The 12,109-nt window shown below is 42.3% G+C and overlaps 1 protein-coding gene across 1 annotated transcript; it reads left to right on the top strand.

The window, feature by feature from the left end:
- Positions 1-706: 706 nt before the first annotated feature.
- Positions 707-6,557, top strand: LOC105395531 (fatty acyl-CoA reductase wat-like). The gene is made up of 10 exons (XM_048631931.1): positions 707-914; positions 1,331-1,424; positions 1,660-1,782; positions 2,002-2,273; positions 2,511-2,620; positions 3,059-3,126; positions 3,584-3,779; positions 4,173-5,384; positions 5,587-5,767; positions 5,974-6,557. The coding sequence occupies exons 1-10, from the start codon at positions 751-753 to the stop codon at positions 6,338-6,340; spliced, it is 2,787 nt and encodes a 928-aa protein (XP_048487888.1). The 5' UTR covers positions 707-750; the 3' UTR covers positions 6,341-6,557.
- Positions 6,558-12,109: the final 5,552 nt, after the last annotated feature.

The following is a 12,109-nucleotide window of genomic DNA, read 5'->3' as shown; positions in this document are numbered from 1 at the left end:
TAAATTTTTTTGGTCTAATCATCACTTGGCCAAGACTTATGTGGTATAAGGCTCGTTTCGTCTAAAACTCTTTAGGCACAATCTTGAAACACCTAAGTCTCGTTTGCTCAAACTTATGTTCGTATAGGTACATATAAAATCTTGTTTCTCCTTATATTATCTTACTAAAATATAATACTCGTATTATCAAGTATGTATTAAATGTTCAAATCGTGTAATTTTTTTCTTACATCCCGAAAATCATTTATAATTATTACAAAAGCCCCCCACAAAACCCATGGGATCGAGACCTAAAGATAGGTGCGACGATGAGCAAAGCGAGGAGGAGCGTGTTAGGTGCACATGTTCATCAAAAGCAAAGCGGAGCACAGCGAAGCGGAGCGGAGCGTTCGCACATAACGGAAACAATACAAACCAACTATCAAACGAATATTATTACTTTGTATAACCTATGCGTTATAAGGCAATTCAAGATTTGGCCATACCATTATTAGGCTAAACAAGATTATGCGAAAAAAGTTTTTACTAAACGGGACTTATGCCATACGATTTTCGGCGAAACGAGACTTTGACCAAACGTTACTATGCAATAAGAGATTAGACAAATAAATCTTAGGCCAAAAAAGGTAGAACCCAGTGGATCATATAGGAATAAGTAGTGGTTTTCCATCATCATCAGCCCGACCATCCATCACTGTGAACCTCAATGTGTGATCCACTCGTATACCTCCAGTAACCCTCACCAGCACCATGGATCCTGCCAGTGACATCGCGATACTGTCTCGTCTCCGAGCCATCCGGACAGCGGAGGAGCGCGGGGACTCGCGGGTGCAGCGCGCGCTCGCCGGAGCCACCGTCTTCATCACCGGAGGCACCGGCTTCCTGGGGAAACAACTCATTGAGAAACTTTTCAGGTGAGGTGATAACTTCCTTTACTGTAAATGAAAAGAAATTGGCGCATATTATTATATAGTTTTAAATTTTGCTTTTTCCTGGTGGATCGGTGACAAAAACTACAGGCTAGTCAGAGGCTAGAGGCTAGAGGCTAGAGGATTGGTTAGTCAGATTGGCGTCAGTCGCTGACTGTCCAGGCTGTGCTGGTGGTATAAATAAGTTTCAGTTGATAAGACAGTGGAGGGGGATCTTTTCGTCCAGTTCGCTGAGTTTAACCGCTTGAATCCTTGAAATCAGACACTACCTATATAAATCTATAGTCGTCAGGCGCGATTGCACGACTTCAAGATGCAAAAGTTTAATATACCAATACAACAAACTTTGACGACGCTAAGAAAACTGTGTGTCTAAATGAATGTGACCATATTTTATACAGATCCTGTCGGGATATCAAGAAGATTTATCTTCTTTCGAGAGACAAGAAGGGTAAATCCATGGAAGAGAGACTGAAAAAGACTTTAGAAGACCCTGTAAGTGTTTCATTGTAACCTATAGTACTCACTACTATTCTATTAGTTCTTGGATATAAGTTTAAAAGGTCATAATGATTGCTTGACATCCTACGATAGAAGAAGTCAAAGCATAGCATAACAACTAACTTGCTAACCTATGGTACCTAACTAAACTTCAAAGTAAGATGATGATGATATCGTATCTTGAATCTCCCTTGATCTCCTTGATATCAAAATAATCGTAAACTCCCAGGTATTTGAAGAAGCTCGCAAGGTGAACCCTTACTTCGAGAAGCGGCTGGTGCCGGTGGCCGGCGACGTGGCGGAGCTGAGGCTCGGTCTGAGCGACGAGGACTGGAATATGCTTGCTGAGGAGGTAATCCTTATATTCTTCTTCTTGTAGTGCTATTCCCTAACGCAGCATGTCAATATATCCGACTTATTTCTGTCTTATAACACGCCACTCGGTACCTAACAGGCTTCTAACACCATTATTGGTTTAACCATCCAGCTGTTGGTCATTCCATCATTTCCTTTTTCGCTTTATTACCTTTTATAACTTATATATATTATACCACTAACTATGTATTCCCAGGTAAACTACATTTACCACATCGCAGCCACCGTTCGATTCGATGAGCCCCTAAAAGTGGCCATCCTCACCAACGCCCGCGGTACAAGGGAAGTCATAACCCTGGCCAAGGAGACCAAGAACCTGAAGACCTTCGTCCACGTATCCACGGCTTACTCCAACTGCTATAATGAGGAGACATTTGAAAAATTCTACCCAACTCCTGTGTCTGCGCAAACGATTATTGACCTTTGTGAAACCTTTGATGAGGATCGTCTGCAAGCTATCACTCCGCAGTAAGTTAATTCTCTTCACTTCATCATTATCTTGTCTTTGTTACCTCGAGTCTCCAATAATTATAAAACAACTGGGGCGGAGGAATCACCCCTTAGGTACGCCGGCTGTTTTAATGCATTTTACTTTCTACGTGTGGTGTTATGGAGTTACATTGGGGGCCTATGTCCAGCAGTAGATAATTATTGGCTGATGATGACGTGTGGTGTTTAAAACCGTCCTGTTTTTCTGCATTTCAGTATCCTGGGGGGTTGGCAAAACACATATTGCTTCTCGAAAGCCATAGCGGAAGAAGCCGTCAGGAGTTACGCCACGGACATCCCAACCTGTGTGGTGCGACCTGGGATTGGTAAGGATTTAAGAGTTAAACAAATGCTTAGGTCTAAGGTTGATAATCAACAAATGTTTACTTTTTTTATTATGAGTATGGTAAGGCTCCTGTTGGTATATGACTCTCTCGAATGGAACCTTTGTAGGTACATATCCCCCTAATTTCAACTTAGTCAGCCTAGCTCCCGTGTAAATTGATGATGCAGCAAGTCTGGATGTAGCAAAAGCTGAAATATAGCAGCACCTTTTGTAGGTCCAATAATAAGTACCTAGATAATCTACAGAAAGTTCTTTAATTATTTCAATAAGTAAGTATTTTGCAGTGATTTATTTGACTCAATGTCGTCAGACACAAGACTTTTGTAGTCAACTGTCGACTTGTATAAATATCACATAATTTTGGTACCAAGATGTAAATTATATTACTTCCTAAATATCTAAAAATTTAATTTTCCAGTGGTTCCGGCTGCGTGTGAGCCAGCGCCGGGCTGGCTGGACATCAGCTGTGTGTCCGGACCAAGTGGTGTAAGCAAAGACATTTTACCTACTTTACTGCATAATATCTTTTAGTATTATGAATTTTATGAAAAATCAAGTAACTCTAACTTAAATATGCAAGTAACTTAAAAAATCTAAATGAGATTAGCAACTATGGAAAAAGGATTGTTTGCATTGACAAAATTGTCTTCTTGTCGCTTTAACTTAAATATAAGTGAAGTATCATCAGCAAACAGATCTCAATCAATCTCAAATAATTTATCTACAAAAACGGTTAATCGTTAACATAATAATATGTATACAAGAAACAAGAATGGTCCTAAAATCGAGCCTTGTGGAACACCCATACTAACAGGACAGCCAGCCGAAAGCACTTCATTTATGTCGACTAGTTGAGTTCTGTTTATCAACTATGATTCCAGTGTGTATAAATAAAGATGTCTACCATTTATTTTTTACAAACGAACATTTCATTTGATTACAGTTAATGTTAGGCACAGCCACCGGCGTGATCCACACGTCGCTCGTGAACCCCGACGCTAAACACGACATCGTCCCAGTAGACTACGTCACCAACCTCACCATCGCCGCCACGTGGGACACCGTCCAGCGCTACGAAAACGGACACAGAGACATCAAGATATACACCGTTTCTAACATTAGGAACTTTGTCAGTTGGAGTAAGTGTTGTTTCGTTTTTTTCTTGTTATTAGCCATGTTTGCGTCATTTTACGGCATTTTAGTCGGTCCTCTGTCATTATCGTTAACCCTATACTCTTTTATAATATTATCTCACAATCAGTTTAATCAATCCTCACAATGTAATGTTGAGTCTCCTTTCCTCTTTTTCTCTTTTCGCATTTCTTTAGGTTTCATGATTCCATATTTATCAGTTTCTTTGTAATCGAGCCTTCTTTCCTTCTCATTAAAGTATCATATAATTTTATCATTATTACGGTGAAACTTTTAATTCATCGTTGTCATTATAGTCATAGTTGCAACTCTGACATCGGCGCGGACGGTCGCTTTCTAGCGGCGCCGTCTGTAGCCAATACGTGTGACTCACTACTGAGTACGCAACATGGCCACCGCCACTAAGCGCTCGGACACCCTCATGGTGAGCGAGGTGCTCGCCTTCGTTCAGAACAAGCTGGACACAATGGACGTGATCAGCCTCGAGCAGATCTGTCTGACCAGCTTCAAGGAGGCTGAGCTTGCCGCCGCCAAGAAGCTGCTCGCCGACACCGCCACCACCGCCGTACGCCTCGTGCCGCGCCGGGGCGATGGCTCCATGAAGAGAGACCTGCAGGACATCATCCGGGTGTTCCAGGAGACCGATCCGGATGATATCCCGACGTACGTAGCTCGGGACCTCTATAAGCTGCCGCCGGTTACATTTGACCACGTCGATGTGACCCGGCTGCTCAAGGACATCGTCCTGTTGAGGGCCGAAATAGATGAAATACGGGGTAAATTAGAAGCCTCGGAACGTGCCAGCGCATCGATGCAACGTGAGTTGTCGACGATGCGCAATGCTGACGCTGCGGTCGCCGCGTCGCCGCCGCCTGCGCGTGAAGTGCAAGCGCAGCGAGTTCCGGTGACTGCAAGCATTGCAACTGACACCGTTTCGCGGCGGGTAAATGACCCGCCGCCTGCGACCTACGCCGAGCGGACACGTGACGCCGCGTGCCCGCTGCGAGCCGCCGCCCCCGCGCCGCCGCGCCCCGCTGCTGCTGCACCCTCCACCACCAGGAGCCAGCAGGAGGCCGTGCCCGCGCCCCCCCGCCCTCGCCCCCGCCCCCGCCGCCGCCGTCGAGCCGCGCCGCACGCTGCACCCCAGGTGACGCTAGCGGCTGCCGGAGCTCCGGCGGCGCCCCCCCGCGCCCCGCGCAACGCGGTCGTCGATAAGGATGGCTTCATCTTGGTGGAGAAGAAGAGCCCCCGTCGCCGCAACCGCAACAAGCGCGGCACCGCCCCGGCCGCCTGCTCGCTGAAGGCCGCCACGCCCACGGTCGACATCTACGTCTCCCGCGTCCACGCGAATATGGCGCATGACAACATCATGCGCTATGTTAAGGAGAGGAGTGTCGGCCGCACCGAACAGCCAGTCCAGGTGCTGGCAATCGAGAGGCTGCAGTCCGCCAAGCAGACGGACTTCAAGTCCTTCCGTCTTCGGGTTCCCGCCGACCAGCAGAAGGTTCTACTGGACAAAGACTTCTGGCCTGCGGGAATAGTTTTCCGTCGCTACAGGGAGGCGAAACAGACTATTAAATCCCCTGTTACTAGTGCTAGAGTTTAGTTAGTTTTATTTTTGATATAATTAAGTATGTTATGTTATCTATTATTTTTGTATTTTTAAAATGTATTGTGTTTAGTTTATAATATGGGCCACTGATGCCTGAAATAAAGGTTTATTATTATTATTATTATTTACTCTAAAATTTATCTAAAATGAGTAGTATTCATATAAATTCTTACGTTTTACAGGAGTTTACACGGACGTTTTTGAATCGGTGGGCAGAAAACTTTTATCTCCTAAGACGATATGGTATTGTGGAACAGTGGAGGCATACAACGAATATACCTACTTTCTGTTCTCACTTTTCCTACACTTCATTCCGGCATTCTTTGTTGATATTGTGTTAAAATTAAAAGGGAGTGAATTTAGGTAAGAACTAATGTGTTTTAACACTAATTTTATTTTATTAATGTTGTAATTCTAGGTGAGATTGCAAATTTACAACAAAACTACAAATCAATATTATTAACAAAGATTACCTAGGTCCTCAAATTTAAGACAGCATTGAACTTTGATCTCTAAGAAGGCTATGTCTATCTATTTCATTGTACCTTACCACTTATTTCTTCTTTCAGGCTCCTAAAAGTCTACAAGAGGGTTTACAAACTCAACAGAATCATTAGTTTCGTCCTCCTGAGGCCTTTCCGTCTTCATGACGACAACACCTTGGATCTCTTCAACCGACTCTCCGACACTGACAGAACCATCTTCAACTTTGACGTGGCCGATATCGACTTCAACGTCTACGTCAAATACTGGTGGCTTGGGCTCAGGAAGTACATCATTAAAGATGGATTAAAAGGCACTGACGAGGCTGTAAGAAAGCAGAAGTGGCTGAAGGTTTTAAATTACGTTCTCGTCGTTTTGTATGCGTTCGTTGTTTGCAAACTTTTGGTGTTTACAGGGTCGGTTGTTTGGGCTGGACTCAGATGTTTGTTTTAATGTTTTGTTGAAATAAACGCTGTCCGTCGTTATTGTCGTCTTTTATTTTTCATCATCAGCACCCAAAAAAATCAGCTATGGATATACATCATTCAACGCGAGCCAACATAACTTGTGCCCGTAAGGCGAAGCTAATGTAATTATTTACTACTTATAATAATCATAATAAAAATTAAGTTTAATACGTACTTATATAATTTTTGGTACGAGTAGGTAGGTAGAAGTGAATGGCGGGAGAAATTCCGCATATCCCTTCGGAATCAGTACGAACTTCTAGAAGAACTCGAGGACGAGGAAATGGACGGATCTTGGACGCGCATAAGGAACGCCTACACAAACGCAGGGGAAGAGGTGCTCGGCTACTCCAAGCCTCAAAGAGAGAACTGGATGTCGCAAGAACTGTGGCAGGCAATTGAAGATCGGCACCAAGTCAAGGGCCAACTACTGTCTGCAGTGGAGCCGGACGCATCTTGCCTAAGAAGCCGATACGCCAACCTCCGCTCACAAATTAAGAGGACCGCACGTCGAGACCGCCGAAGAGCCGCAGACGAGTTGGCGGACCGTGCCAACGTAGCCGCGCGCCACAAGGACATGCGTGCACTATACGACGTGACGCGACGCCTCAGTGGAAGACGCACAAGACCTGCGAGGAAGCCACTCAGAGCCAGCGATGGCAGTCTATTGTGCACCCAGAGCGAGCAGCTGCTGCGATGGACAGAGCACTTTTCAAGTCTCCTAGAGCAAGCCCAGGGCACAGACCTACAAGAGCCCACCAGCATGGATAACGACAGCATTCTTCTGGATATACCAACAGCGCCACCCTCTTTCGAAGAAGTAGTTGCGGCTGTGAAGTCACTGAAGCCGGGGAAGGCGCCAGGTATCGACAATATCCATGTAGATATGCTGAGGGCTGATGCTCCAATGTCTGCTACTTTACTGTTCCCCCTTTTGACCCGTATTTGGGAAGCCGGACAAGTACCCGCTGAGTGGAAACAAGGACTCCTGGTGAAAGTTCCAAAAAAGGGGGACCCATCGCGATGCGACAACTGGCGCGGCATCACGTTACTGCCCGCTGCCGCCAAAGTCTTAGCTAAGATCCTGCTAAACCGCATCGCGCCGAAAGTAGCAGTGACCCTCAGAGATGAGCAGGCTGGCTTTCGCCCTGGACGCTCCTGCACTGACCACACCAACACCCTACGGGTCCTTATTGAGCAATGTGTCGAATGGCAGTCGGAGCTATTTCTGGCCTTTGTAGACTTCGAAAAAGCCTTCGACACCGTGAAGTGGACCGCGTTGTGGTCAAGTCTACAACGCAGAGGCATACCAGCCTGCATCATCCAAGTGATACGCTCGCTATACGAGGGCAGTACATGTAGGGTCGTACACGAAAAAGAGCTTGGGGCCCCAATACGCATTTCAGCTGGCGTCAAGCAGGGATGTCTCCTGTCACCGCTCCTATTTGTTATTCTCCTTGACGATGTGATGAGGAACGTGGTTGCTATTCCGAGAGGTATAAGCTGGGCTTCAGGTGTCCTAGAGGACCTAGACTACGCGGACGACATCGTGCTGATTTCGCCAACTCTCGACCTATTACAAGAGAAACTCGCACACCTGCAGGAGGAAGCCAGAGTAATGGGTCTGCGAATAAACCGACGCAAAACAGTCGATATGCGTATCAAGGCTAAAACCTCGGACGCCTTAACACTCGATGACCAACGCTTGGACTCGGTCGATGCATTTACTTACCTCGGAAGCACGGTCACCCGTCAGGGAGGAGCAGATGAGGATATAGAGAGCAGGATCAAGAAGGCGAAGGCTGCGTTCGCCCAGCTCAAACCTGTTTTGGGACTCGAATGTGCTCACAAGGCGGATAAAAATCTCCCTCTTCGACTCCATCGTGAAGTCCGTATTGCTCTTTGGTTGCGAAACGTGGAGAGTGACGAAAGGGCTGACGAACAAACTGCAAGTGTTCGTCAATAAGTCCCTCAGGTCGATCCTACGCGTTTTCTGGCCGAAGACAATACGTAACGAAGATCTGTGGAAGCTGTGCCGACAATCTCCCATCGGCATGGAAATTGCGAAGCGAAAGTGGAGATGGATTGGGCACACTGTACGGAGAGGAGCTACGAATGCCGCAACTATAGCCTTTGACTGGAGGCCACCAAATGGCAAGCGCTCCCGGGGACGCCCTGTCCAAACATGGCGCCGAAGCGTCGAAAACGAGCTGCGAGCCGCTGGACTAAGCTGGAGTGAGGCCAAAAGTACAGCCGAAGATAGGCGGAAGTGGCGGACGTTAGTGGAGACCCTCTGCACCTCTGGGGTGCCATAGGACTGCAACAACAACAGGTAGGTAGAAGTATGAGCATTTTAGAATTATATGTATGTAGGTACTTATTTTTATAAGTAGCTGTAGGTAACTTTGAAAAGACTGTATTACATGTGTAATAATTAACTTATCTTTGCCAAAATTGTAAAAAATATTCAGAAGGAAAAAACAGTGAAATAAAATAATTTAGTTAAGTATTTTATGATTTTGTGTTTTATTATGTACTTATGTATACGTAGATATCCATTACAATACTTATGTAGGTATTAGGTAAGTATATACAGTTATAGAGGAGTAGGTACATAACTGCCGCTAACATAGAACAACGCGAACTCGAATGAAATAAGTCACAAATCTTCTAACCTTACTAACCTTCTTAGGTAGAAGTGGGGTGTTATTTGACGAGACGTTTATTTTGCACTGACACTCCATGTACCTAGTTCGTTTTAAATATCGTTGCAAATATAAAAAAATACAGTCTATTAGGTACATAATACACTCACGGGCAATGAAAAAGTTCAAATCACAAAATTCCGACACCAAACAACCCCAATTTTTTCAAAGAATAAATTTAAAATTTTAACAAAATATGATCACTTTTAATTGGTTATTTCCTGATGATCTGTTGAATGTACTTTAATGTTGCAGAAGGCGTTATTAAGCTAGCCTTTTCCGTTTCCGAGTAATTTGGTGCTTTTCTCAGTGGAACCTTTTCATTGCCCGTGAGTGTACCTCTACGTTTGTTATCGATTTCGGCTTTCCGTGCGTATGAGATTGTAAAAGCACGCGAAAAATTTACGCACAATGGAAACCAAAAATTATTAGAAATTCGTTATTTGCGCCTATTTAATTTACTTACACCTATCACAGTTTTAGTTCGAAATTAAAGTGACCGAGAGGATCCAGTGGTGTTTACAAAAAAATATATATTTAGGTAGGTAAGTGTAAAAGACTCCATTGGCCATAGGTTTCATAACCTAAAGATAAAATAATCTTTATTGCACACAAACAGAAACAGTTTCACAAACATAGTAAAGAAAATGAATAGAACAATCAGCGGCCTTATTAACTACTAAAAGTAATCACAACAACCACATAGATAGGGAATAGAAAGTATGAAAATGGATAAGGGTGATTCTTCGGGGACCGTATTTTCGACGGCGTTGAGGATATCTCTGTAACCAATTAACCCTAGAGTGCTCGCGCTATGAGCATTTTGCCGCCCTCAGCAAATAATGTTTATTATTTTGTGAACTATACACTCCTCAAGGTCCAGCGTCCATGTAGCTGCCCTCTCGGTCTTCTCCTACATGTTACGTAAACTTGGAGAAATTCAGTGCACAGGTTACAGCAGGAAGAGAGAATTGAAGAGAGTGTGTCGCACGGGGCGGCAAAATGCTCACTGCGCGAGCACTCGCGTCAGTGAAATTAAAGTAATTTTTTTTACAATTGTTATGAAATATTGTTAGTTTTTCAGTATTTTTTGGTAATAATAATGTAAATTAATTTAGGTATGTGTCTATTTCAGTTTACATTCGATTTACGATATAACTTTGTTAATTTACTAACAAGTTAATTTTACGAAGAATTTACCTGGAAAAAATAGCTCTGCCTATAACTACACAACGTATAACAATAGAATCTTACATATGGACAGTACATAAGTGTTTTTTATTGGTCCGGTGGTACAAATCTCCCGTTTTGTACCACCGGACCAACAAAAAACACCCTAAAGAAGAGAGGGTACATGCCTATAACTATGTCCATATAAGAAAAATAGCAGGTCAAAAAAGGGTGCAATACATGAAGAAAGTTAATGTGCAACGAACACTTTGTGTTCATGTTTCAGTACTGTGTTGCTAAAATAAATGCTGTAGATGACGATAACGTCTAATTTTTTTAATAATTTTGAGATTTGTTGATTTTGTGTGGCTTAAGACAAATTTATACCTAAAAGATCAAAATTTTTCCCAAAGCATGAACGATAGCTCATATATTGAACAATTATAATATACAAACTATAAATATAACTTTTTCTAATACCATATGATTCATTTTATTCAAATTATATGCATTTATAAGTTTTCGTAATTATTATGTGTCCAAAAAATACATTTTAATATGGGCGGCAAAATGCCGCCACGCGAGCACTCGCGTCACAAAAAATGGCGCGACTACTCTAGGGTTAAGATAATACCACGTAATTTTTTTTTAATACAATCTAGCTCTATCTCTATTTGTAACCAATCTCATTTTTTCAGTAAATGTTGTTTCAGTACTGAAAAAAATTATTTGAAGTGTGTTATTCTGATTCATATAGGGCGTCCGTTTGCCAGCTTGAGAAACAAAATGTTTAGTATCACATTTCCCTTTTAATTTATTAACATAAATTAAATTTTTATCAAAGGGCAATGAGTTTTCCTTTCACAAAAAAAATATTTAGTACTTATAAATACGTAAGTTTTTTTATGAATAAATAATTAAGGAGTGTCCGGCATGTAGTACTGATTCATATGTCGTAACATGTTGATGACCATACTTGGTCTTGTAGTGGCAATGGGAGTCTGGTTGTCCGCTCGCTGGAAGCCAGCTTTCCAACGCACCAGCCAGTAGATGGAGGTGCTCCTAGAAGGCCTACATCCAGGTGAAAAGAAGGTCATAATCTGATTCATATGGTCTTGGTTCAGGTACCCTTCTGATTAATATGTCTCCTGTAAAAAATATATTTTCTGAGTATGATTCTTCAATATGAGTTTCATGTAATACTCTTGGGTTACAGATTTATGAAAAAAATATTCAGCACTGTAGTGTGTATGTATTACGAACTACCTAAGGTTTTATGCAAAATCCTGATTCATATGTATATGATTCATACGGTAAAAAACCTCATCCTATACAGGATGTTCCAAAAGTTTACGTCATGCTTTGGAAGGCTGATAGAACACCTTAGGAGTGACCAGAATATTGCTATATGACCTCAGTAAAATGTCGATAGTTTTTGAGATATTGACACTTTTATAAATTTTCTGAAAATTGTCGCCCTAGACCAGTTTTTTGCATGTCACTGGTACAAAATTCAATATTTTTAGTTTGAATTTTATTTTGCGTAACCTTCTATAGTTCTTCTATTGATGACAGTCCAAGAAGATTACCAGAAATGTTGTATGTTAAAAAAAAAATGGTTTTCCTTGGTGTTCTTTTTTCTGTTTCTGATTCATATGGCCACAAAAAATTGTAACGTCAATAACTCAAAAACTACTTGATAAAAACGAGTGCCTTTTCCAATTATATGTTTATTTTATTTATTTATTTTTTTTTATTTATTTATTAACTACTTATATTATCTTACAGGATAAACCTAACACAATAATAAAGAAAAATAACAAACACAACAAAAAACTTTCTTAAAAAGACACAAACAACTAAAAATAAAAAAACAATAA

The sequence above is a fragment of the Plutella xylostella genome, chromosome 30 (genome assembly GCF_932276165.1).
Source record: "Plutella xylostella chromosome 30, ilPluXylo3.1, whole genome shotgun sequence".
In the NCBI taxonomy this organism is placed as follows: Eukaryota; Metazoa; Arthropoda; class Insecta; order Lepidoptera; family Plutellidae; genus Plutella; species Plutella xylostella.
This window is presented reverse-complemented; position numbering and strand designations above follow the sequence as displayed.